The sequence below is a fragment of the Liolophura sinensis genome, chromosome 8 (genome assembly GCF_032854445.1).
Source record: "Liolophura sinensis isolate JHLJ2023 chromosome 8, CUHK_Ljap_v2, whole genome shotgun sequence".
Classification (NCBI taxonomy): domain Eukaryota; kingdom Metazoa; phylum Mollusca; class Polyplacophora; order Chitonida; family Chitonidae; genus Liolophura; species Liolophura sinensis.
Window position 1 is genome coordinate 54,914,104 of NC_088302.1, and position 27,418 is coordinate 54,941,521.

The 27,418-nt window shown below is 41.1% G+C and overlaps 3 protein-coding genes across 3 annotated transcripts in view; 2 read left to right on the forward strand and 1 right to left on the reverse strand.

Moving 5' to 3' along the window:
• The window catches only part of LOC135473167 (ubiquitin-like modifier-activating enzyme 6), a 49,664-nt gene extending 33,110 nt beyond the window's left edge, over window positions 1-16,554 (forward strand). Inside the window, exons 26-35 of the mRNA XM_064753007.1 lie at window positions 188-251; window positions 902-971; window positions 1,749-1,820; window positions 5,163-5,286; window positions 6,340-6,419; window positions 7,497-7,610; window positions 7,878-8,005; window positions 8,513-8,600; window positions 13,535-13,629; window positions 14,809-16,554. Of these exons, the coding sequence (XP_064609077.1) occupies window positions 188-251; window positions 902-971; window positions 1,749-1,820; window positions 5,163-5,286; window positions 6,340-6,419; window positions 7,497-7,610; window positions 7,878-8,005; window positions 8,513-8,600; window positions 13,535-13,629; window positions 14,809-14,941 (968 nt within the window). The 3' untranslated portion in view covers window positions 14,942-16,554. The remainder of the gene's footprint in view (window positions 1-187; window positions 252-901; window positions 972-1,748; window positions 1,821-5,162; window positions 5,287-6,339; window positions 6,420-7,496; window positions 7,611-7,877; window positions 8,006-8,512; window positions 8,601-13,534; window positions 13,630-14,808) is intronic.
• A 563-nt stretch (window positions 16,555-17,117) lies between these two features.
• LOC135473692 (uncharacterized) lies at window positions 17,118-17,603 on the reverse strand. The gene has a single exon (XM_064753557.1). It carries the CDS (start codon window positions 17,601-17,603, stop codon window positions 17,118-17,120), a length of 486 nt encoding a protein of 161 aa, XP_064609627.1.
• A 1,333-nt stretch (window positions 17,604-18,936) lies between these two features.
• Window positions 18,937-27,359, forward strand: LOC135473693 (uncharacterized). Its single transcript, XM_064753559.1, has one exon. The coding sequence runs from the start codon at window positions 18,937-18,939 to the stop codon at window positions 22,135-22,137; it is 3,201 nt and encodes a 1,066-aa protein (XP_064609629.1). The 3' UTR covers window positions 22,138-27,359.
• Window positions 27,360-27,418: the final 59 nt, after the last annotated feature.

Sequence of the window (27,418 nt, forward strand, 5' to 3'; positions counted from 1 at the left end):
TGTGTAGAGAATACCTGAAATTACCAGCTATAGGTCTCCTAGGATTCAGTAAACAAGTTTGCATAATGGTGTGATGGTGACACAGGAATTATGTAAAAATGTCTCACAATTAAAGCATTTGCTTTTAACTTTTCTAAATAGGTCAGTGTTGATGTTTTATTTCATGCTAAACTGCTTTCTGTTTCAGCTTTGTTCTGGCAATCTCCCAAGCGACCTCCAACACCTGTAGTTTATGATCTGTCCAATGAAATGTGAGTAAACAGGGTATCTGCTGCTTTATCTTATGTTCGTGGGAAGATCTACCAGCAACCTGTGGATGGTTGTGGGTTTCCGTTGGACCTTGCCCAGTTTCAACCCACTGTAATGCTGGTCGTCCTTTATAGGTGAAATATTCTTGAGTACAGCGTAAAACATGAATCAAATAAATAAATCTTTATCGTATATCAGGCAATGCAAGGAAAGCGGAAAGACTGATTGTATGAGTGAGATGTTCGTGGGGACAGAGCAGGGTACATCTTGAGTATGGATGGTAATTGGGAACCAGAGAAACAGCATTCTTAATGTAGTGATGATGTCTCTTCCATAGTCTGATAGTAGTGTCATGTCAATGGTGTTTAATCCCAAAAAGGTCGGGTCACATCTAAGACCTTAAAAGAGGAAGTTGTAGCTTCCTCGCTTGGCTTTCAGCATTATGGGGATAGTGCAACAACTCGTTGACCTGTATCAGTATAATGGCTCAGGTGAGGAAGTCGTCTCAGTGAAGCAGCATTAAATAAAAGAGAGGTGGAAATCCGTTCTGAAACAAGGAGGCACATTACATGTACATGCACTCACTCATTCTCAAGTAGGTGAAAATATGAACACATTATTTAGGGTGTGAAATCTGTTTTATTTCCCTCAGGCATGTGGCATTTATCACAAGCACTGCGCGTTTGTATGCTGATATAGGAGGTGTGTCATACACGCCACAGGTGAGTTGATGAACAGTAGGATAAAATTACAGGTAAATGGTCTACTTTTGTCAGTTCAATAAAGTACATGTATATACATGGTAACGGAGACAAATTGCGTAATGCTGTAAATATCCTGAAACATGTTTCTGAACCTTGCTCCAGCGAGAACTTTTAATATGGATTGCACTATGATTTATGTTACCATGCCTGAAGTAAAGATTAGGCCACTGCTTGGGTGGCCTAATAGTGAAAGTATCTACATCGAAGTCGGCAGACCCGTGATCAAACCTGGATCGGGTCATACCATAAGACTTCAAAAATAGTATTTGTTGCTGCCTTGCTTGGCGCTCAGCACTGAGAGGTTACAGCAAGGAAACAGGACTGGTTGACCCGGTGTCAGTATAATGTGACTGAGTAGATGTCTGTTGTCCTCGGTATGATACTTCAGTGGCGGCAGCACTTTGGCGGCATTGGCTCGCCCTGCTACGAGAAAACACAGTGTAATGCACTCAGACCTAATGACTCTTGGTTGTCACATGACTGAGAAATTGTTAAGTACTGCGTTAAAACTCCCGTATTACTTCATTCATTCAAACCTTTTAATGAACGCAGTCGCCTGAAATGTACACATGGAAGATGTATGAAAGATGCTGCCTTTGTTGAAAATGATTGAAGTCAAGGACTAATGGACAGGTATGAAGTGTGGGAGCCTTAGGCCACTGCCCTTTTAGGGTAATATTTGTTTATCTACATGTACATGTATGTCCTAAACAATGTCTTATTTGTTGTTACTAGGATACCTCAGCAGATGTTGTCAATGCCATTGTGTCAGTCATGACCATACCAGAGTTTAGACCTGCAAATAAGGTGAGGAGTAGGAGAAGTAAGGAGGGGTAGGAGGAGTAAAGAGGGGTAGTAGAAGTAAGGAGGGGTAGGAGGAGTAAAGAGGGGTAGGAGGAGCAAGGAGGGGGGTAGGAGGAGTAAGGAGAGGTAGTGGAGTGGAAGGAGTAATTAGGGTAGGAGTAGTGTGGTAGGAGGAGTAAGGAGGGGTAGGAGGAGTAAGGAGGGGTAGGAGGAGTAAGGAGAGGTAGTGGAGTGGGAGGAGTAATTAGGGTAGGAGTAGTGGGGTAGGAGGAGTAAGGAGGGGTAGGATGAGTAAGGAGAGGTAGTGGAGTGGGAGGAGTAATTAGGGTAGGAGTAGTGGGGTAGGAGGAGTAAGGAGGGGTAGGAGGAGTAAGGAGGGGTAGGAGGAGTAAGGAGAGGTAGTGGAATGGGAGGAGTAATTAGGGTAGGAGTAGTGGCGTAGGAGGCGTAAAGAGGGGTAGGATGAGTAAGGAGAGGTAGTGGAGTGGGAGGAGTAATTAGGGTAGGAGTAGTGGGGTAGGAGGAGTAAGGAGGGGTAGGAGGAGTAAGGAGGGGTAGGATGAGTAAGGAGAGGTAGTGGAGTGGGAGGAGTAATTAGGGTAGGAGTAGTGGGGTAGGAGGAGTAAAGAGGGGTAATAGAAGTAAGGAGGGGTAGGAGGAGTAAGGAGGGGTAGGAGGAGTAAGGAGGGGTAGGATGAGTAAGGAGGGGTAGGATGAGTAAGGAGAGGTAGTGGAGTGGGAGGAGTAATTAGGGTAGGAGTAGTGGGGTAGGAGGAGTAAGGAGGGGTAGGAGGAGTAAGGAGGGGTAGGATGAGTAAAGAGGGGTAGGAGGAGTAAGGAGGGGTAGGAGGAGTAAGGAGAGGTAGTGGAGTGGGAGGAGTAATTAGGGTAGGAGTAGTGGGGTAGGAGGCGTAAAGAGGGGTAGGAGGAGTAAAGAGGGGTAGGAGGAGTAAGGAGAGGTAGTGGAGTGGGAGGAGTAATTAGGGTAGGAGTAGTGGGGTAGGAGGAGTAAGGAGTGGTAGGAGGAGTAAGGAGGGGTAGGAGGAGTAAGGATGGGTAGGAGGAGTAAGGAGGGGTAGGAGGAGTAAGGAGAGGTAGTGGAGTGGGAGGAGTAATTAGGGTAGGAGTAGTGGGGTAGGAGGCATAAAGAGGGGCAGGAGGAGTAAAGAGGGGTAGGAGGAGTAAGGAGGGTAGGAGGAGTAAGGAGAGGTAGTGGAGTGGGAGGAGTAATTAGGGTAGGAGTAGTGGGGTAGGAGGAGTAAAGAGGGGTAATTGGAGTAAAGAGGGGTAGGAGGAGTAAGGAGAGGTAGGAGGAGTAAGGAGAGGTAGTGGAGTGGGAGGAGTAATTAGGGTAGGAGTAGTGGGGTAGGAGGAGTAAGGAGGTAGGAAGAGTAGGAGGGGTAGGAGGAGAATCTGCCGTTTCTGAATACCAGTACTGTATAATGCACATTCAGAAGCTGATAAAGGCCTTGAAATGAAGATTTTGGCGAAAACACTTGAATTTTGTTATGATAAAAATTTAATTACGTGGCGCTGCAAAGTAGATTAGTCAATCAGAATCAAGCAAAATGTGCCACTTGGAAAATGCTAAATGTTATAATACTTTTATGTACTTGAACGATTGAGTACACTGAAGAAATGTGGGATGAAAAGTTGCATGGAAAACGCATGTCTTGAATGAATCAGAACGTCCAGAAAAACTTTATGTCAAAATTGTAAGGAATTGGTTTCCATTAAAACCTGTGCTGTCAGACAGGGACTTAGTGGATGGCTGTAACTATCAATCAAACTATCAAATAAGGTCTCAGTTTAGAACTCTACTGTCCAGCTCTACCTGTTTGATAAAGCAGTTTTATTAGATTTAATGTCTAATAATTTAATTTTCCTGAATGTACGCCTGTAAGGCACAATTGATTTGTTAAATTTTTGCATTTACACTCCAAGACCACAAAAAAAAAAAGGGAACGACGCTTCACGCTTAGGACTGCTTTTCCTGAGAAAAGAACTGGAAGAGACTGAAGGCACGTCATGTAAAATGGCAAATAGAACACTATAAATATATCTACTTTCGTCAGTATTATATTCATATTCACAAACAGTAGCATCAGTACAAATTTTGTGGATAGTCTAGGAGGAATTAAGACTGTTAAACAGTCATACCTACCTCGGTATGATCTCACAATGGCACAGAAACGGACAGTCCTTGCATACTGTGCACAGCTGAGTGCGATTGACGTCACAAAAACAAGCCAGTGTGATTAAAATCACTTTCCAACTGATGTCTAAAATACTCACTGTTGTCCATGGATGAGTAGTAAGATTTGGATAGTGAGATATCTTCCATATGTCACAACTACATGCCCTTTGCAAGCGGTTGCGAAGTCACCTGTGTTCTCGCCCTCGCATATCCTCTGGTTTACATTGTCTTCGTCGACCCATATTAAACTGGATCGTCATCTTACTAGTGCAAAAATCCACTAACAGTACAGCTTTAAACACTGATCAGATGAGTTATCATTCAGTTAGAGTGTAATATGTTTGTGCTCTTACAGGAGTTACAGCTGGCCAACACTGATCAGATGAGTTATCATACTGTTAGAATGTAATATGTTTGTGCTCCAACAGGAGTTACAGCTGGCCAACACTGATCAGATGAGTTATCATACTGTTAGAATGTAATATGTTTGTGCTCCTACAGCACTGACAGCTGACCAACACTGATCAGATGAGTTATCATACTGTTAGAGTGTAATATGTTTGTGCTCCTACAGAAGTTACAGCTGACCAACACTGATTAGATGAGTTATCTTTCTGTTAGAGTGTAATATGTTTGTGCTCACACAGAAGTTACAGCTGACCAACACTGATCAGATGAGTTATCTTTCTGTTAGAGTGTAATGTGTTTGTGCTCCTACAGCACTGACAGCTGACCAACACTGATTAGATGAGTTATCATACTGTAAGAGTGTAATGTGTTTGTGCTCCTACAGTAGTTACAGCTGACCAACACTGATCAGATGAGTTATCATTCTGTTAGAATGTAGTATGTTTGTGCTCCTACAGTAGTTACAGCTGACCAACACTGATTAGATGAGTTATCATACTGTTAGAGTGTAATATGTTTGTGCTCCTACAGAAGTTACAGCTGACCAACACTGATTAGATGAGTTATCATTCTGTTAGAGTGTAATATGTTTGTGGTCCTACAGTGGTTACAGCTGAGGTGTTGTGACAGTGTTTGTTGCCTTCACAGTGAGATGGGCCATGTTGTAATGTTGTTGTTGTTTTGATAAACTAATACACTCAGGTGCCTGATTTTAGCTTTGTTGCCTCATTATTTTTCAGAATATTATAACAGATGAATCCGTAAAAAAGCCGGAGGAGACTGCCGTTGAAGGAGGCAAAGATGAGCTGATGGATTCAGCCAATAGACTTACAGCTCTGATGAGTGGCAAACTGGAACAACTCAGTAAGTAGATGGCCATTTGTGGAGGTGCGTTATCAGACTGACAGGTGTACAGTTCTCTAACAGATCTACATACATGTACATGTACAACAACTCAGTAAGTAGATGGCCATTTGTGGAGGTGCGTTTTTACATTGACAGGTGTATGGTTCTCTAACAGATCTACATACCTGCACATGTATAACAACTCAGTAAGTAGATAGCCATGTCTGGAGGTGCGTTATCAGATTGACAGGTGTACAGTTCTCTAACAGATCTACATACATGTACATGTATAACAACTCAGTAAGTAGATGGCCATTTGTGGAGGTGCGTTATCAGATTGACAGGTGTACAGTTCTCTAACAGATCTACATACATGTATAACAACTCAGTAAGTAGATGGCCATTTGTGGAGGTGCGTTATCAGACTGACAGGTGTACAGTTCTCTAACAGATCTACATACATGTACATGTACAACAACTCAGTAAGTAGATGGCCATTTGTGGAGGTGCGTTATCAGACTGACAGGTGTACAGTTCTCTAACAGATCTACATACATGTACAACAACTCAGTAAGTAGACAGCCATATATGGAGGTGCGTTATCAGACTGACAGGTGTACAGTTCTCTAACAGATCTACGTACATGTACAACAACTCAGTAAGTAGACAGCCATATATGGAGGTGCGTTATCAGACTGACAGGTGTACAGTTCTCTAACAGATCTACGTACATGTATAACATATAACAGTACGCCAGAAAGTAAATACCACATTGAAAAGACAGAATCAGATCTCACTGTGCCCTGCATATTTAAAGATGTTTTTTTGCCATAATATTTGTATATGGCTTATGTATTCATTGTTTAAACAGAAATCTTAGTCACTTGGCCATGGTGACTACAGTCATTAAAAACTGTTTGGCCTAAACAGATTTAATAAGCCAGAGGTATTTAAGAGGTCTCTGTTGAGTATGGTGTTATTGAAACACTAATAAAATAAAAAAAATTAAAAAAAGGTATTAATGATTAATCTCACATGTTATTATAGAAGGAATGTGTTGCATTGTTTCAGAGCAGATGAAAATGAAGCCAGCAGTGTTTGAAAAGGATGATGACTCCAATGGACACATAGATTTTATTACAGCTGCTTCAGTATGTATTTCTGTGGTAAAATCTCAGGAATCACATTCCAGTAGTTTTTACTTTTAGCAAATTTTCTATTCATTATTAAGTTCTTATGAAAGATTTATTAAGTTCTTGAATGTATTTATTTATTTGGCTGGTGTTTCAGGCCGTACTCAGGAAAATTTCAGTTACATCTCAGCAGCCAGTATAATGGTGGGAGGAAACCGTGCAGGTTGACCAAAAGATCTGAACAGTAATATGACAAATGGTGTAACCAAAAGATCTGAACAGTAATATGACAAATGGTGTAACCAAAAGATCTGAACAGTAATATGACAAATGGTGTAACCAAAAAGATGTTTGGTATCAATTCACCTTGAAACAGGAATGGTCATACCTGTATATCTGATTTTATACAGTATTCTCCACCTCACATGTTTCTCTTGCATCTGTATGTTATAGTATGACAAGAAATGATTGAAGTGTCATGTATGCCAGAGTTTAGTCTGTTCTAATTCTAATGTTGAGAGAAATCAAACTGGATTTGTTCTGCTATGTTGATCCTAACCAGAAGCGGAAGGCGCTTCAATCATGTAAACATTTTCAATACACGTTAGTCTAATGATATTGTGATCAAAAACTATATTTGTGATAAAAACTATATAAGTGTTAAACTCTAAAGCCATTGTACTGTGATGGTGTTTAGTACCACGACAACACATTTTCTCTACAGTGTATCTTGTATCTTATTTTGACAGACCGCTTTGGTGGCTGACTGGTTAGAGTGTCTGCCCCAAACTGGGGATCCAGGATCAAACCCAGGCTGTACCAAAAACTTTACAAATGGTACTTGTTGCTGACTAACTTGGCACTCAGCACTGAGAGTTCAGATCAAGGTTGGCCCGGTGTCAGTATAATGTGACTGAGTGGGTCTCATGTCTGGTGTCTTCGGTGTGATACTTGAGTGGCAGCAACACTTTGGCAGCATTGACTCGCCCTGCCACAAGAAAACACAGTATATGTACACAGACCTAATGACTCCTTGCCGTCAGTTGACTGAAAAATTGCAAGCATTCATTCACTCAATCATTCTTATTTTGACAGAATCTCAGAGCCAAGATGTACAGTATAGACCAAGGAGAAAGACTCAAGGTTAAAAAGATAGCTGGAAGAATCATACCTGCCATTGCAACAACAACAGCTACTGTCGCTGGCTTGGTAAGACTGTGACTAACCTACATCCTTAACTAAGGGATGACAGTGGACATTTTTGTTGTGACATCATTTGACCTGGTGGGATAAATGGTACTAAATGGACATGCTGCCGTGTTTCCCTTGGCAGGACAAACATTTGTAGTGACTATTTCTTATTTTAAAGATTTTGCTTCATGACAAATAAATCTTGCCTTACCTTATTTGATTTGTGTTATATTTCATACCATGCTCACAGTTCATGTTGCTTTTCTTGTTTTGTTTTATTTGCAGGTAACAATAGAGCTAATAAAAGTCATTAAGCAGTGCCCCTTGGAGGAGTTCAAGAGTACCTTTTTCAATCTTGCCCTCCCCATTATGGTGTTGTCAGAACCAGCCCCTGCCAAGGTCCTCGAGCCCAGGTCAGCTACAAGAGCGAGAGGCACCATATATGAACTAAAATTTCACCCATGGCTAATTGGCTCATTTTCCCTGATTCTGATACTCCTGTTAATTATCTCAAGGTGTTTAATGATATTCTGCTACAAAAGTCTCGGTTTTAGCACCAAAAAAAATATTTTTGACATTTTTTTGCCTGTAAAAATGCACTTTTGTGCACAATATTTTTGGACGACATTTTAGGTTCTTTACAGTATTTCTTGAAAAACAAATTGTCCTGTTAATAATAATTAACATATCCATCAACCTAAAATCCCTACAAGCACCTCACAACCACCAGTTACAACTACCATCACCTCCCTTAAGCTTTCCTGCTTCTCATCATGCCCACTATACTACCACACTAAATTTAATTGGGAGATCGCAAAAATGTTTTCATCAACTCCATGAGCATGATAATTCCAATCTCCATGTTTTGTTCAGGGTCTGTTTTTTATTTGTAATATCTTTATGCTTTGATTGGCTTTCAGAAAAGGTTTGAAGTACACTTTGTGGGATAAATGGGTTGTGAAGGGAAACCCAGAGTTCACGCTCAAACAGTTTCTCTCATACTTCAAGGTAAGTACATTGTATATGTTTGTTTAAAGTAGAACCCCAATTAGAACTTCCAAACTACACATAGATTGTTTAATGTCCTTCATTCCAAATTCATTCCGATCATTTAAAACATGGAAAAGGGAAGAAAAAGGGTAGAATTTTGTGATCAAACAACAGAAAATTTACTCCACTATGATCGAACCACTGTTGACCTTGTTACACCACAGCAGTACATTCCCTGCAGACATCTGAGGCTTCTCTATGTGTACAACACAGACAGCAGGAAACAATCACAATACTTTTACCGTTAATTTTGAGATTATTCCATACCCAGATGTGGCTTGCAACAGCAGAATACAAGGTGGGATACTGTGAGGTTACATAAATGGCCAAAAGGCCACAGATTTAGAAAACATGTACCAGATGTCTCATCGTAAACACCCTTTGATTACGGAGAACTCGAGCAGTCATAGTCGTACGTGTATGAGACTAGCTAATTCTACCATGCCTCTGCTGAAAGAAAAGGCTGAAGGACGACGTTTATATACCCCCCAAAAAGCCAAATGAAAAAGAGAAGAATTGCGGATTTCCTCTCCCAAAATGCAGAAAGTGTAGGTACTTGCTTGTTTGAAACAGCAGGCTGGCTGTGCCACGATCTGTAGGGAGCTGCTTGCCTTTGCACTGCGATGTCCAGGCGACTACAGGGCGGCGCTCCTGTTCACACCGAGCATAGCGAGTACGTGATACTTCACAGCATTCCATACTTTGATGGAGTTTACATTTGCATTTAGATGTCTTACCAATCATGTTTTCAATTCAATATAATTCAAGCCTTATTTATATTTGTCAGTGATACTTTTTTAAAAATGAAACATGAAAAAAATGAAACATAAAAAAAATCAGCTTGATTGTCACTTTTGCCGGTTGAGTGACAGACTTCTTTTAGCTCGTCAATAGAACTCATAGTCTGCTGGCCTGACAGCATGGAACAATTTTCGTGTTGCAACCAGTATCACCTGACTTGGCTGTAAAAATTCATAGATTATGGATTGTGAAACCATGCCAAATTCTCCACGGGTGCAATCATAACCAGTTTATGGCAGACAAACCAAGCGGGAGCACGTTTTGCTTCATCTACAGTGGCCTGTACGTCAGCGAAACTCCGTCATCATAATGCCCATGCTTTTCAAGGATCTAAAACAACTTTCAGACTGCAGTTTACAGGTTAACAAAACGTAAATATTGTGTCCAGGGAACATTTAGTGTGAAAATGAAGTCCTTGGGGATCTTCTTTAATGCCACACCTTAGATTTTTTTGTACCTATATGATGGCAGCCAATTATATGCAAGTGCGAAAACGAAGTGCCTGAAGTAAGCCAGTCTAACTGAACTTTCCCATGGATGTCACACATTTATATTGTTGAAGTCAGCATGTGTATGCCAAATGGAATAGCTGCTTGTCTGATGGGGCTCAAGACATTATTACTATTGTGTTTAGCATGGGATCCAAGTGAAGGGGCGTGAACAACAGAGCTCTGTAAACATCCCACCAAGCTTCTACCAGCACCACTGGGATATAACCTAAAAATGTTGAAGCTATTTTTAATAAATCGTATACAAAGAGGCAAAAGGCCACTGGAGGGCAAAATGTAGAATAGTAAACAATTCTGGATAATTTCCATGATTGTAGATGTACCTCGTCATGCAGGTAGACCACCTTATGGATAGCAATCATTTCTGGATAATTTCCATGATTGTAGATGTACCTCATCATGCAGGTAAACCACCTTATGGATAGCAATCATTTCTGGATAATTTCCGTGATTGTAGATGTACCTCATCATGCAGGTAGACCGCCTCATGGATAGCAATCATTTCTGGATAATTTCCATGATTGTAGATGTACCTCATTATGCAGGTAGACCACCTTATAGATAGCAATCATTTCTGGATAATTTCCGTGATTGTAGATGTACCTCATCATGCAGGTAGACCACCTTATAGATAGCAATCATTTCTGGATAATTTCCATGATTGTAGATGTACCTCATCATGCAGGTAGACCACCTTATAGATAGCAATCATTTCTGGATAATTTCCGTAATTATAGATGTACCTCATTATGCAGGTAGACCTCCTCATGGATAGCAATCATTTCTGGATAATTTCCATGATTGTAGATGTACCTCATCATGCAGGTAAACCACCTTATGGATAGCAATCATTTTTGGATAATTTCCGTGATTGTAGATGTACCTCATCATGCAGGTAAACCACCTTATGGATAGCAATCATTTCTGGATAATTTCCGTGATTGTAGATGTACCTCATCATGCAGGTAAACCACCTTATGGATAGCAATCATTTCTGGATAATTTCCATGATTGTAGATGTACCTCATCATGCAGATAGACCACCTTATAGATAGCAATCATTTCTGGATAATTTCCGTGATTGTAGATGTACCTCATCATGCAGGTAAACCACCTTATGGATAGCAATCATTTCTGGATAATTTCCGTAATTGTAGATGTACCTCATCATGCAGGTAAACCACCTTATGGAAAGCAATCATTTCTGGATAATTTTCATGATTGTAGATGTACCTCATCATGCAGGTAGACCACCTTATAGATAGCAGTCATTTCTGGATAATTTCCGTAATTGTAGATGTACCTCATCATGCAGGTAGACCTCCTCATGGATAGCAATCATTTCTGGATAATTTCCGTGATTGTAGATGTACCTCATCATGCAGGTAAACCACTTTATGGATAGCAATCATTTCTGGATAATTTCCGTGATTGTAGATGTACCTCATCATGCAGGTAGACCACCTTATAGATAGCAATCATTTCTGGATAATTTCCGTGATTGTAGATGTACCTCATCATGCAGGTAGACCTCCTCATGGATACCAATCATTTCTGGATAATTTCCATGATTGTAGATGTACCTCATCATGCAGGTAGACCACCTTATAGATAGCAATCATTTCTGGATAATTTCCATGATTGTAGATGTACCTCATCATGCAGGTAGACCACCTTATGGATAGCAATCATTTCTGGATAATTTCCGTAATTGTAGATGTACCTCATCATGCAGGTAAACCACCTTATGGATAGCAATCATTTCTGGATAATTTCCATGATTGTAGATGTACCTCATCATGCAGGTAGACTACCTTATAGATAGCAATCATTTCTGGATAATTTCCGTGATTGTAGATGTACCTCATCATGCAGGTAGACCGCCTCATGGATAGCAATCATTTCTGGATAATTTCCATGATTGTAGATGTACCTCATTATGCAGGTAGACCACCTTATAGATAGCAATCATTTCTGGATAATTTCCGTGATTGTAGATGTACCTCATCATGCAGGTAAACCACCTTATAGATAGCAATCATTTCTGGATAATTTCCGTGATTGTAGATGTACCTCATTATGCAGGTAGACCACCTTATAGATAGCAATCATTTCTGGATAATTTCCATGATTGTAGATGTACTTCATCATGCAGGTAAGCCACCTTATAGATAACAATCATTTCTGGATAATTTCCGTGATTGTAGATGTACCTCATCATGCAGGTAGACCACCTTATAGATAGCAATCATTTCTGGATAATTTCCGTGATTGTAGATGTACCTCATCATGCACGTAAACCACCTTATAGATAGCAATCATTTCTGGATAATTTCCGTGATTGTAGATGTACCTCATTATGCAGGTAGACCACCTTATAGATAGCAATCATTTCTGGATAATTTCCATGATTGTAGATGTACTTCATCATGCAGGTAAACCACCTTATAGATAACAATCATTTCTGGATAATTTCCGTGATTGTAGATGTACCTCATCATGCAGGTAAACCTCCTCATGGATAGCAATCATTTCTGGATAATTTCCATGATTGTAGATGTACCTCATTATGCAGGTAGACCACCTTATAGATAGCAATCATTTCTGGATAATTTCCATGATTGTAGATGTACCTCATTATGGAGGTTGACCACCTCATGGATAGCAATCGTTTCGGGATAATTTCCGTCATTGTACATGTATACCTGATTGCGTACTCACCATTCAGGTTGATCAACTCATGGATACTGATAGTAATCATTTCTGATTGTATATACCTAATATATACATTTCCATTATTGTATAGGTTACCGTGTTGGATGCTTTCATCATAAATAGTCACTTCAGGATAATTTCCATGATTATTTCTACCTTACATGCTTCATGATGAATATCCTCATGACTGAAATGCCTCATTCTGGGAGCTCTGTTGATCAGTGAAGAGTATTTTTGGATTAGTTTGTTTTCCTAGTGGGAATATGTACATTTGAGTTCCAGGAGGAATATTTTATAACAATGACCTGCCTCTGTAAATGCACAGATGTGGGATAATCTAATGTCATTTACTGCAGGGATTATTTTTTTGTAATTTCCAAGACCACGCTCAGTGACCTCATCCTGAATGGTTTTCATTTGTGGATAACTTCCGTGACTGTTAAGACCTTGACCATGCTCGGTGACCTCATCGTGAAGGGTTTTCATTTGTGGATAGCTTCCATGAGTTTGTGTACCTTGGTGACCTCATCGTGAATGGTTTTATTTGTGGGCTTCCATGATTGTGTGTAAAGCTGTTTTCCTGCATAATGACATGTTTTCGTTTTTTGTATTGAAACTTATGCATTGATTGAAGGCATAGGATATTGACTTCTGAGCTTCAGATAAAATGTTTGAGAAACCATTCTCTGACAGGCTAATGATACGTGTAGCTCACAGTAAAACACAGGTGTGGTGGCATGAATACCTGTAGCTTTGACTTTGGGTATCTGTTATGTGGACCTGAGTACTGCTTGACATCTTTTTCGATTTGTATGAATCAGGTGACATGTGTATTTTCATTTTCTCTTATTTGTTTATGGTTTCCAGGAGCACCATGGGTTTCCAGCCAAATCGGTCGTGATGGGAGTCAAAATGATCTACATTCCACAGATGCCCAGTCACAGTAAGCGCCTCGGACAAACGTAAGTGTTTAGCAAAAATATCAGCTGACTTCACATGGAGTGGATAAAAGATTTTCCTATTTTGTGGATAATCTGAGGGATTCCTGTGTGTTACAGGATGGTGAAGCTGCTAAAGCCATCCCCTGATCTTCAGTAGAGGAATATCTTAGTGTGTTATTGTATCCTGTGTTTGTGTTACAGGATGGTGAAGCTGCTGAAGCCATCCCCTGAGATTCAGAATAGGTTACCTTAGGGTGTTACTCTACACTGTGTTTGTGTTACAGGATGGTGAAGCTACTGAAGCCATCCTCTGAGCTTCAGAATAGGTGTACCTTAGTGTGTTACAGTATCCTGTGTTTGTGTTACAGGATGGTGCAGCTGCTGAAGCCATCCCCTGAGCTTAAGTAGAGGTGTACCTTTGGGTGTTCCTGTACACTGTGTTTGTGTTACAGGATGGTTGAAGCTGCTGAAGCCATCTCCTGAGCTTTAGTAGAGGTATATCTTAGGGTGTTCCTGTACACTGTGTTTGTGTTACAGGATGGTTGAAGCTGCTGAAGCCATCCCCTGAGCTTCAGTAGAGGAGTACCTTAGGGTGTTACTGTAAACTGTGTTTGTGTTACAGGATGGTGAAGCTGCTGAAGCCATCTCCTGAGGTTCAGTAGAGGTATATCTTAGTGTGTTATTGTATCCCGTGTTTGTGTTACAGGATGGTGAAGCTGCTGAAGCCATCCCCTGAGGTTCAGTAGAGGTATATCTTAGTGTGTTACTGTATCCCGTGTTTGTGTTACAGGATGGTGAAGCTGCTGAAGCTGCCTCCTGAGCTTCAGTAGAGGTATATCTTTTGTGTTACTGTGTCATGTTTTTGTGTTACAGGATGGTGAAGCTGCTGAAACCATCTCCTGAGCTTCAGTAGAAGTATATCTTAGTGTGTTACTGTATCCTGTGTTTGTGTTACAGGATGGTGAAGGTGCTAAAGGTATCCCCTGAGCTTCAGAATAGGTGTACGTTAGGGTGTTACTGTACACTGTGTTTGTGTTACAGGATGGTGAAGCTGCTGAAGCCATCCCCTGAGCTTCAGAATAGGTGTACCTTAGGGTGTTACTGTGTCATGTTTTTGTGTTACAGGATGGTTGAAGCCATCCCCTGAGCTTCAGAATAGGTTTACCTTAGGTGTTACAGTATCCTGTGTTTGTGTTACAGGATGGTGAAGCTGCTGAAGCCGTCTCCTGACCAGAAGTATGCAGACCTTGTTGTGTTGTTTGAAAGTGACAAGCAGGAAGATGAAGAAGACGATGTGTCTGGACCAATAGTGCGTTACTACTTCAACAGCTGAAGACTGGTTGTGCTCAGGCGTTGTTTCATGCATGACAGGCTTAGATAGGTTAGGTTTCTTCAGGAGAGTGCACATGCTCTAGGACTACTCCTGTTGTTAGTATGGTGAACATGAACGTGTTGACAAGGATGGATAGGTGGGGATAGCAGCCTTTAGTGCCTGGTGAACTTTTTTTGACAAACCTGGTGACTACTAAATGTGCTTGTGGAAGTACAGGCACAGTGTAATGCTGGGAAGAAGTTATTTTCTTTCCAATAAATTTATCTTAAATTGAAGTTTAATCTGTTTGGAAATATGTTCTGGAGATTGATGAGTAAGGATGAATTGCCAAATTAACATGACTTTCATATCAGGAATTATTTATGAAATTCTGTAAAATGAATGAAAAAAGAAAGAATAGTCTCCCCACTGTTATCATTTCTGTGATATTCAATGAAAAATCATTTAGTTTAGGTAATCTTTTATTAGTTTGATGTCATCTGTATAACTGAGTTATACATTTATGCACATATATGAGGTGGTTTAGGTGTTAGAAAGCCCAGGCAGTACACCGGCAAGTAATGAAACTGATATACAGAACTTCTGAGAATATAATTAAATTAATGTGTATGTTGTTTTATGACCAAAATAATGTCTAACCCAAAGCCGACCTTAATCATTTGACCTAATTTGCTGCCATCGGCTCCTTTTCTGTAAGCATAATTAACCTAGACCTGTCGTTACAGGTTCCTGGTAGATTTTTGATATTAAAATGAGATGGTTAATAAGCTCTGATTACATGTATGTGTGTCTTGATAAGGCTTTTGAGGGATATAATAGTCAGTGTTCTGTTGATAAGGCTATTGATGGATGTGATGAAATGAGTGTTCTGTTGATAAGGCCATTGATGGATATGATGAAGTCAGTGTTCTGTTGATAAGGCTATTGAGGGATATAATAGTCAGTGTTCTGTTGATAAGGCTATTGATTGATATGATGAAGTCAGTGTTCTGTTGGTAAGGCCTTTTTTGGTGGATATGATGAAGTCAGTGATCTGTTGATAAGGCTATTGATGGATATGATTAAGTCAGTATTCTGTTCATAGGCTTTTGATGGATATGATGAAGTCAGTGTTCTGTTAATAAGGCTATTGATGGATATGATGAAGTCAGTGTTCTGTTAATAAGGCTATTGATGGATATGATGAAGTCAGTGATCTGTTGATAAGGCTATTGATGGATATGATGAAGTCAGTTTTCTGTTGATAAGGCTTATCGAATCTGATGATATGTTTTGCTTAGTGTCATTTCTAGATATTGATATTGGTGTTCATGTATGTGTTCATAGTGACTGTAAGATTTCACTGTGATATTATAATATGTACTCCTAAAATTGTGCTGTGCACCAAAATTCCTGGTTATGCTTAATATTCCGTTACAGATAAATGCAAATTTGGAGTGCATTTGTAAAAAAAATAAGGTATACAGATCCTTGGAATCGAAATCAAATTGCCATCACTAGCTGACTGTTTAGACAAGAGATGTTACCAGAATTTATGCCAGTTGTGTTGCTCATTTAATGGAAAGTGAAAGTATGTCAGTTGATGACATTAACAGCTATTGGCAAGCAACAATCCTTTATAAGATTTATCCTTTTTATAAGATGCCATGAAACACATACATTTATTGTATTTTCTTCTTGACTCTAACAGTTCAAAAAGTTTAAATTCTGCACACGCAAATCAAAGTAAATATGAAGTTTGTTTGTTTTGTTGCTTTGGATAAGATTATGTTATACATTTGAATGTACTGATATAAACAGTTTGTATGTGCTTGTGTGTTAGTAACATGGACTCCAGAAAGTGAATTCAGTGCTCAATTCGATGTACAGATACCAAATAAAATACAAAATTATTTATATGCATGCATACCTCTATTCTTTTTATGTTTTGTATTTGGTATCATGGAAAGTTTTAGACAGCGCATAAGGGTGATAAAAAAGTAATAATTTCTGTTTATTTCACTTCCAGGCAAGTTGAACACTATTTGGAAAATGAATACAGATGCATGGTTTTTTCAGGTATAAATATTCTTCATACATTCTATTATTCAAATCCGTGTGGAAACATTTAGTTTGAAATAACTATGTGCTAGTCTCTATAGTGCCTAGGCGCATATTATTGGTTAAAGTTTTACTACTATTGTAAAGATGCCTGCTGTTTTACCATCAGATATTGGGATAAGAGTATACAGCCATTCAAAGAATTGATCATCATACATGATGATGAGCTCCCAGGTGCCACCGCCCCTGGGCTGTCAGCACACTTGAAAGGCCCTAGTTGCCTCCCATGTTCCACTGCGCCTGAGCTGTCCGCACACTTGGAGTGCCCTCGTTGGTTCCCAGGTTCCCCTGCCACTGCCCCTAAGCTGTCAGCACACTTGAAAGGCCCTAGTTGCCTCCCATGTTCCACTGCGCCTGAGCTGTCCGCACACTTGGAGTGCCCTCGTTGGTTCCCAGGTTCCCCTGCCACTGCCCCTAAGCTGTCAGCACACTTGAAAGGCCCTAGTTGCCTCCCATGTTCCACTGCGTCTGAGCTGTCAGCACACTTGGAGTGCCCTCGTTGGTTCCCAGGTTCCCCTGCCACTGAGCTGTCAGCATACTTAGAGTGCCCTGGCTGCACCATGCCTGAGCTGTCCGCTGGCTCCCAGGTTCCCCTGAGCTGTCAGCACACTTGGAGTGCCCTCGCTGGCTCCCAGATTCCCCCGCCACTGAGCTGTTTGCACACTTGAAGTGCCCTCACTGGCTCCGAGGTTCCCCCGCAACTGAGCTGTCAGCACACTTGGAGTGCCCTCACTGGCTCCCATGTTCCACTGCCCCTAAGCTGTCAGCCCACTTGGAGGTCCCTGGCAGGCTCCCAGGTTCCCCTGCCCATGAGCTGCCCGCACACATGGAGTGCCCTCGCTGGCTCCCAGGTTCTCTTGCTACTGAGCCCTCTGCACACTTGGAGTGCCTTCACTGGCTCCCATGTTCCCCCACCCCTGAGCTGTCAGGTCACTTGGAGTGCCCTTGCTGGCTCCTAGGTTCCCTCGCCACTGAGGTGTCTGCACACTTGGAGTGACTTCACTGGCTCCCAGGTTCCCCTTGGGAGGGCACTCGCTGTTTCATTCAGTTGAAGCATTGTATTGCTTCCAGCCAATCATTCCTTGCCTCTATGCATCTGTCTGATCCTTGCCCAATATAGTGGTGTGTTTGAACCCAGCTCTCACCAGCTTTTCCCCGCTCTTCCTCAGCATTAAATCAAAGGGTTTGCCAGGTCTTGTACTTTGGACACTGCAGTTTTCTCCACCCATACCCCTGACAACTATCATATACCTGACTGGCCACAGAACACAAAAGAGATAGACCTAACCACAAATAAAATATTCCAATATATTTTCACTTCTATTAGAGCATTCTATAAGGCTGTATATAGATTGTGATGGCACCAGTGCATGTAGGCTATTTGTCAACCCAAACGGTCTTCAGACCATAAGCCAGATCAGAACAGCAAATTAAACTGGCAACTTCCTCAAACATCAGTACAGAACAGTGTAAAGACAAACATGCTCAGGAAAAAAAGGCCCCATGTGCTTGCCCGGCACTGATCTGGCTTAATATTGTACAAGCCATATGGACATGAAAGGCCATTCATTTACGTTAGGCCTATATCCCAGCACTCATCAAAATCAAAGCATTTGTTCTGTCAATTAACAATCAGCCAAGCATGCCGGAAAACTGCTGACCCAATGTAGACCACTTATCCAGATGTTTACCAGGTGATCGAGGTGGTAAGCGGGTTAAATCACTGAGCGTGACAGAGTTACCTCGCCTGATTACAGGTGTTTGTGTTTCCGGTACGTGTCGTTCAGTCCGCACGTAACTCGTTCCCCGTTATCGCGGTCAGCACCGTCACGAGTGCCACTGAGACTCAGTTACCCGAAGTCTCCTACGGTCTGCTATTCCAACCACATTTAACCATGTACGATGACTTTCTCTGCTGTCCGCTGTGCCAGGAGGCCCTCCGATCGCCCAAACTTCTCACCTGTCTGCATACATTTTGTTCGGACTGTCTGATTGCTTACGTAGACAGGGTAACCTCCAGGGAGACGGCCAGCGATTTGACAGATGCCCAGTCTTCGCCCGACCTCAAACCAATCTCGGGAAACAGGTATGGATTTAAAGGAATATCCTGTCCCGTGTGTGAAGTCGTCAGTTATAAAAACAGAAAAATTGACGAGGTCTTTGTGGAAAGTTTGCCAGATAATGATTTTATCAGCGGCCTACTTAAAGCTGTGGACTCTTGTCCGCCGGCGCAGCTCTCGTGTACATTGTGCACCGGCTCGGCGAGCTGCAGCAGTGCCGGCAGTGTGAATAGTGATGTCAACCAAGCCAGTACCGAAATCGACTCGGCCGAGGACGGGGGCAGCAACAAATCTGGCGCAGTGGCGTGGTGTTTTGACTGTAAAGAAGGTCTGTGTGAACAGTGTAGAGACAAGCATGTCCAATGCCCCGCTACACGTAAACACTCCCCCGTCGATATATCACGTGTACTTGAAGTGTCATTAGAAAAAAGACGACAAGTGCAAACGCGCTGTTTAATACATCCTGATGAATGTGTGAAGTACTATTGCGTGAACTGCCGTGTTCTAGGCTGTATGGAATGTACTGTGTTAAATCATAAAAAACATTACTGTGTTTCCACTAAAGAAGCGATTAAACTGTACCGACCTGAATTGGAAGGACTAAAAAAGAAACTTCGTCACTATCATAATGATATGCACGAGATCAAAAACGCGATTCCGTCTTATCTAGAAAAAGCCGGCCAGCGGTGTGAGAGAGACATTAATGACTATTTCGACAAACTTGTTGACATGCTGCGTAAAAAGCAGTCTGAGCTGTTAACAGAGCTTAAACAAATACGTGACGTGGAAGATACGAAAGCTCTGCAGTCAGCCGATCTCTCTGATAAGTTCTGCAGGACGGCTCAGCGGATGTACGCCATGTTGAGATACCTGCTCAAATACGGATCAGAAACTGAGCTGCTTCTCCATTACGAGAACATACGGAAACACGACATCATGCAACAAATCATTCGACAGCAAGACGAGAAGCTGGCCCGATACACATTCTATAGCGGAAACATTGAGCAGAGTTTAGAGGCCTCACTAGAGACTGGCCAAAGCCTTGACGTGTCATACTTCCGGGGCGATTTTGTCCCGAAAGCTTTAAGGTTATGCAAAAACACCTCCGAAAAAATCACCATGAAGTGTGAGTTAAATTCTAATGGTAAAAGAGCTCGTACTAGATTGTTACTTGACGATGGTGAGGATTTTGAAACGAAACCTAAAAGTCTGACGAAAATGAATTCTCGCAGCCAAAGCGTGTCTAATATCGCCATCTTAGCCTCGCTTTCGGATCGAAGAAACAGTGACGCCAGCACAAGTGATGACATCGGTCTGGAAAATCAGTTCCAGACAGAAAGCAAAGAAAATTTTGTCATTTCGAATTTGGCGTCCCCTGCAACTTGGAGTATGTCGCACAAAAACCAGTCCCCTCGCCAACCTCCTACCAGGGATAAAGATTTAGAAAGACGGTTAAAACACAGAAAAGTAGAGAAACCCCAGAACAGTTCCAATTTGCAGTCTTCCATGGGGCTGTCCAAAAGCGTTACGGACATTTCACTGTTGTTAGGCAGCAGTAAGGATGGCCTATCGGTGCCCAGTTCTGTGAAATCCGAAGTGGTAAAGAGGGCTAAGCGTAGCCTAAGGCCTCGGCCGAGAAGTACGATTGATTCGTCGGGTCACGTTATACCGGAGTCGAAAGAAATAAGTAACGCGTTTGAGCGGCTAAGGCGTTTAGCTAATATGGACAACCAATCGCCTGAAAGGAAACTCGCTCCCGACCGAACTGCGGCGCGACTCAAGCGTATGAGTCTGTACAGACCGGCGTCACAACGTGCAGGATCGGTGGAGAACGTTTCACGCGCACAAACCGACGTTTCTCCCGATTCTCCGTCCGATTCTCTACTTAGGTCTCCAACAGTCATGGCCGTGCACGGCTTTGACCAAGACGAGGAAAAACCAAGCAGACGACATCTTTATTTGGAACAGCTAGACGGAGAGATGGATTTCTCTTTCGAAGAGGAACTCGAATCCGCTCTTGAGAACATCGGTGACAGTGGTCAGGATGAAGGGAAGGACACTAGCTCTGAGATACAAACGTCTCTGGAAACCAGCACGAACAGGGAAGAATTGGACGATAAGCATACCGATTTCGAAATCCCTATCAGGCTGTCGACGGATCCTCTCATTGTTTTCAACTGTCGTGACACTGGCGCTCACGATGCTGCCCCAAGCCATGACGATGACGGCCGCTATCCGGCGGGCGTCGTGTGTCTAGCTGACGGCAACATGGTGGTGGCTGACGCCGCAGACAACTCAGTCAAGCTCTTCACATCCACAGGAATCTTCCTGGACACCTTCTGCTTACACGGCAAAGATCCAGAACCAAGGGACATAACTGGCACCACCGACGACCAAGTGGCTGTACTGTATCACGAGAGGCAATTGATAGCTTTTTTATCAACAAAAAACAAATTGTTTTTAGAAAAAACCGTTGCGACCTCGAAAGGATATGTTGCCATATCCGGTTATGACGAATTTCGTCTTGTTGTAACGTGTGTGTTTCCGTCGTCCATTGATATCATTCAAATGGACGGCACAATTGAACGTTCTATTGACTTGTTCAAGATGGTGCCGATGGCGGACAAGCCTTTGTTCCTCCAACCATGGTACATATCCTGTTCAGACAGGGGAGAAATCATTGTCTCGGAGAACAGCCAGAAATTTGTGTTAGCAGTCACCAAAAATTTTAGTCCCAAATTTGTGTACAAATCAGAAGATGACAGTTTGCGTTCTGCTCGTGGAGTGTGCGTGGTCGTCCATGGCAACGTCTTGTTGGTGGACGAGGTGTCGGGCAACATCCGGGTGATTTCATCACTGGGATCTTTCCTTGGTTATGCCTTCCCAGATGGCTTCCGGTTGGACAATCCTCTAAATGTCGCTTATGGCAGTGACCACAGTGTCGTCGTCCTTCAGAAAAATGGGGACGTTAAAGTGTACAAAATTGAGGACAGCGCAAGTGATCCTGTTATTGACTGCTGGGAACTGAAAATTTGATTTCCAATACCAGTTAGATTTTAGTTAAATGTACTGTTTCATCTTAGAGTAGTAACAGAACAAATATCTTTGTATGCAAATCGAGCTTTTACGTATCCCCAGTATTGATTTTTAACTTGTAATGATGTTCCTCTGTGACATTTGTTGCCCGCATATGACCAGGTGTCACTGGTTCTGTATAGCCTTCGAGCCTTATATTGGGACATAACTTGTTCTTTCCATGATGTTCTTCAGTGATATTTAGTTTGCATGTGGCCGGACATTCCATTAATTGACTCATGGCTGGTTTTGTGCGTCTCCTTTATTCAATAGTATTCTCTAGAATGTCATTTAGGGTTGCTGTAATCGGTAGATGAGGTGATATCGCACTGGTTCAGTAGAGCCTTCACGTATTGAGTTGGTCTCTCTACGGCTGATTTTCACCATCCCATTGCCGTCTTATTCCAGTAACATGTCCCAGGTGCTCACATACATTATAGCCCCAGACACAGCTTAGTAGTCTGCACACAGAAGCATGTGTGTCGCAGGGCGTATTATTCTGTGTCTGATATCAGCTTGTACGTTGCCCAGGGCTACATCTGCCGTAATATTCCCCTATACCTTTGTTATGTTGAGGTCCTTTATGTTTCCATCTCTATAGGCCTACATTAAACCAGGGGAAATGCATGAAAATGAAGATGCTATATCTCGTGCACGTGATTGTGAGAAAAGCCACGAGATCATCACTTAAACTTGTCAACCGTCTCTTCATTATCCCACAGCAGCTGTATGTGTATGGGACTGTTTAATAATTTGTCAACACTTGCACGTCAAAAAAATAACGATTTGTGAAAAGGCCAGAATTGAAGACAAATCGATTTTAATAAGGTACGTTTCGTATTTATGTGGATATCAAAAAAAATATTAAGTTTAAAAAGGATTAAATAAGAAAACCTGAAAAAAAATAAATAAATAAAAAGGAGCTAAAGAGAGAAACTAGGTTTTTCCACGTTAACACATTTTTATGGCGAGATTAAGCATGACGTTTACTCATGGTCATACAGGGGCATGTAGTTGTAATTGTGTAGTTGTTGGAGTACTGTGTTAGTGGCTGAGAATGAGTCCAGCCTTACGCCATAGTCGCGCGAGGTTTAACGAGGAGTTGAACGACATTTTCCTAAGCCAGGTATGAAAGTCTGCTAGAGCATGTTGAGTAACCCGGATGTGGATGTTTTACATGCGACACCACCAACAAAGCCTCATGCTTACAAAGCTCCTACTAAATCCTGTCAATAACCATAGTGAGACCTGTGGCTTTCATGCCATACGCTGGTCCCTCACGTTTAGATTGATAATCCCAGGTTACGGCTTTCACAGCACTTTACCGTATGTTCAAAATAATGGGAGACAACTTTTGTACTCAGTTGTGCAAAACCACAAATCACCAACGTGGACCTTTCCGGAAGCTTCGAATCGCCGTAATTTTTGCTTTTAACAAAACCCACAAAGTCTTAACTGCGACCTTTGGATTAGTTAAGATGTATGTAAGTGGTCGGATTATACTAGTACGTGCCTCAGAACCGGTGTGACTAGTACTTCATAAGTATGTCAAACTTGCACGTAGTGCCCACCCATTGACGTGAGCTTAACTGACCACGTGTTTGACAACATGACAGAATGCATGCAGTACAAAATACACGCAGGCTATAGGCCTAAGTCGATTTTTTAGTCCTAGTAGCTACTGAACTCATGTATTCTAGTCTAATTAAATCACCCGTCCCACAGGCCCCAAACCCATTCAGCACTTGTATTGTTGGATGTAATGTGACGAAAGCTCATGTTAACGTCTTTTTCAAAGACAACTTTTAAGTTAACTATACTGAGCCAGTATGAAGTTAATTCATTATTGGAACAGTACACACTGTATTTTTGTTTCCACTCAGCTTGAATGAGGACCATGTGTGGTTTTACAATTACATTGAAACAGTTCATACTTCAGACTGCGTAATTACATTTTGAGCATCAAACTGTATCAGTTTCACTTATCACCTCCCAGCAACCAATCGAATCTTACGTTATTGTCTTTATAACGACTGCTTTAAGTGCCCTCAGAAAATAACTTAAAAACCTAAATATTATTTATGTGTGCCGGTAGTTATGATGGTAACTGCATGTTAATTTTCGTTATTTCTCTGTCTTTAAGTATTAACTATGGAAGCATTATTTCCATGCATACTGGTGTAGCTATAATTGTTAGCTTTATATGCGTGTCTGGTATATTATTAGTTAAATATTATCTGCAGTGTTATACTTTTGTCCACAACGGGTACTAGAGATGCCCGATCGACGCCTGTCGTAACTCGGTGTAAACTGAATAATGAATTGGCTAAATGTATCCATGCTGATGCACGTAGCCAGATGTTATTGACGTTTTGTTACAGTATTTTTTCCCATGCACACATTCGTGCTGAATCTGAAAAATCTCCAAAAGAGAGCATTGCACATGCTATAAATAGAAAATGCTATTGAACGCTTTTTACAGTGAAACCGCTTTTGTGCTATGTGATTGCACTGAGCCATATTAGGGCTTTATGTAAAGTATAGGAAAAAGCCACGTGATTTAAATGTGTCGGTGTTGTTGTATAGATGATGTATAATGAAATATAATAACGTGAGCTTTATACTGAAGCAGTTATGACATAAAGTTGTCAAATTGTGATAAGAACCACACGAAGTCCACGTAGCCGTTGATGCGAAACAGAAATTAGAAAGGAAGCGTTTCAGTTTTATAGTGTAAATGTAAATCAGACTAGGTGTTATTATCTACTTATAGGCCTACAAGAACATTTCTTGCACCTATGCAATTATTTTTCCACGTATGCGTTTCTAACGTGCAGACATGATTTTCGACACGCGACCACTGTAGTCAAGGTTATAGGCCGCTAGGCGATGTGCACTGAAATCTGAAATCTACTCCTATCTGTATAAGTCATATCAAAGGTTACGCGATGTGTCCACCCATGTTTGTAGGACGATGATATTGTTTTAATATTTCACTGTATACCCATTGTATGATAATACCTGGCGGGCGTAAAGTTCACAAGTTTAAATTGTTAACACCTGCTACTCTTGGCAGTAGATGTCAAGCTTTGCTGACTCATTGTAAGGGGGTTTTCTGCCTTTGTCCCTATATATGCCTTGTAAAACATTCCGCATCGGTGGATATGTGTGAGAGAAATATCACACTGTGCTGTGTGATTTCTAATAATGGGTGATTAGATCTATGTACAAAAGAATGCTTTTAATTATTGAAATTAAATTATTTATTTGTTAGCATAAAAAGTCTGTTAGTTCAAGGCATACTTCGGGCCTTACTTTTTAGTAACTTTGAGGTTCAGTTTGAGACAGTAGTGATCCCATCAAGGCCCCAGTGGAATCATTGGCTCCAAAGTCATCTGTGAATCAATGGAACAACGTTAGTCGGGGGTAAAGAGTCATCAATTTATTCCTTCGTGGCAGTCAATCATTTCTCGACATGTGCATTTCTAACAGCCATACACGAGATTTTCGACATGGGGCCACTATAGTCAACCAGGCGATGTGTTGTACGGGGAAAGTTTAGAAAAAGTGATTTACGAAGTTTTGTGGAATATTGGCGGAGAGAAATTGTCCAGCTGCTAAGACTAGACTGTATCCTGCCTGTGTGTAAAATAGTTCATCTTGCATGGGGAATGAGTTTGTTTACATGTGCATGATGTAGACATGGGGACTGAATTGTTGTTGAAGGGTGAACATTGGATGCTGGCTTATGTATAATGGGACAAGGATTCCTTATTCATCCATACAGACAATATGTCAGGACGTATATATACATAGTCAGCCTCTTACATTATCCTAAGTCGGATACATCCTCTGTGTTAACATTTTTATATAAAGATGGTGATAATTTCGGCAAATCCTTCATTAACCTTCTAGTTGCAAAATCCTCTATTGACGTATACCAGTAATAATTTGGACGCATCCTATACTTCGAAGCTATTATTATTTTAATCTCATAGAGCGCTACATTGTACAGAAAAGCTTATATTAAAATGTGTTTAAAGACACCAGACCCTAACGTATACCACACGCTATATATATGTTAAAGTTCAAGGTAGAGGATATATGCAAGACTTCATGGTTAATTTGTGGCATGCTTCATGCTGCATGAATGTCAGCATAACTGGACGACAGTGATGACCATTAAACTACTGTTAATTCCTATAGTATACCGGTGGCTTTACAACAATGCATGTTTTCAATATCCTAAACGTTTGATAACATAACTGGACGAAAGTGATGACCATTAAACTACTGTTAATTCCTATATTACACCGGTGGCTTTACAACAATGCATGTTTTCAATATCCTAAACGTTTGATAACATAACTGGACGAAAGTGATGACCATTAAACTACTGTTAATTCCTATATTATACCGGTGGCTTTACAACAATGCATGTTTTCAATATCCTAAACGTTTGATAACATAACTGGACGACAGTGATGACCATTAAACTACTGTTAATTCCTATATTATACCGGTGGCTTTACAACAGTGCATGTTTTCAATATCCTAAACGTTTGATAACATACTTGTTTATAGTATTTTATCTATTTTTCGTCTGTACTTCGTCTACGGTTCCTTGGACGTAGAAATGAATATCAATACCATGCAGAATATCTTTCTGAGGATTGTTTTACATATGGGCATCTGTGATATTTGTTTACAAAGACAGACCTGTACCGTGATGGGGTGCCGAACAATCATTTTACTCGCATGTATGAAACACTTTGTTATGACTAAAATCCATATGTATACTGCATACAGGGTGATTATTTGCCAACGAGTAACAAGCAATACATTGTGAATGTGACTATTTGTCTGTAGTTAATCGTGTATTCCATTACCTTGTCTTACTCTACACACTATTTACCTGGTCTCTCTGTATCCACACTGACTCACACTGACTATTTGTCTGTAACAAATCGTGTTTTCCATTACCTTGTCTTACTCTACACACTATTTACCTGGTCTTTCTGTATCCACACTGACTAACACTGACTATTTGTCTGTAACAAATCGTGTTTTCCATTACCTTGTCTTTCTGTACCCTCAGTCTTTATGCTACGATATAATTGTGTCGGCGGTGGTTTAACGTTTAACAGAAATGCGATTTTATGTTTTAATTATTGCAATTTGTTACCGATTCGATTGTTATTAAAGTTGATTTTTGAAAAGAAATTGTTTTCCAGCTTTTATG

Excerpts from the sequence above, each read along its gene's own strand:
- LOC135473692 (XM_064753557.1), bottom strand. The coding sequence starts at position 17,603 with ATGGTGCAGCCAGGGCACTCTAAGTATGCTGACAGCTCAGTGGCAGGG.
- LOC135473693 (XM_064753559.1), top strand. The coding sequence starts at position 18,937 with ATGTACGATGACTTTCTCTGCTGTCCGCTGTGCCAGGAGGCCCTCCGA.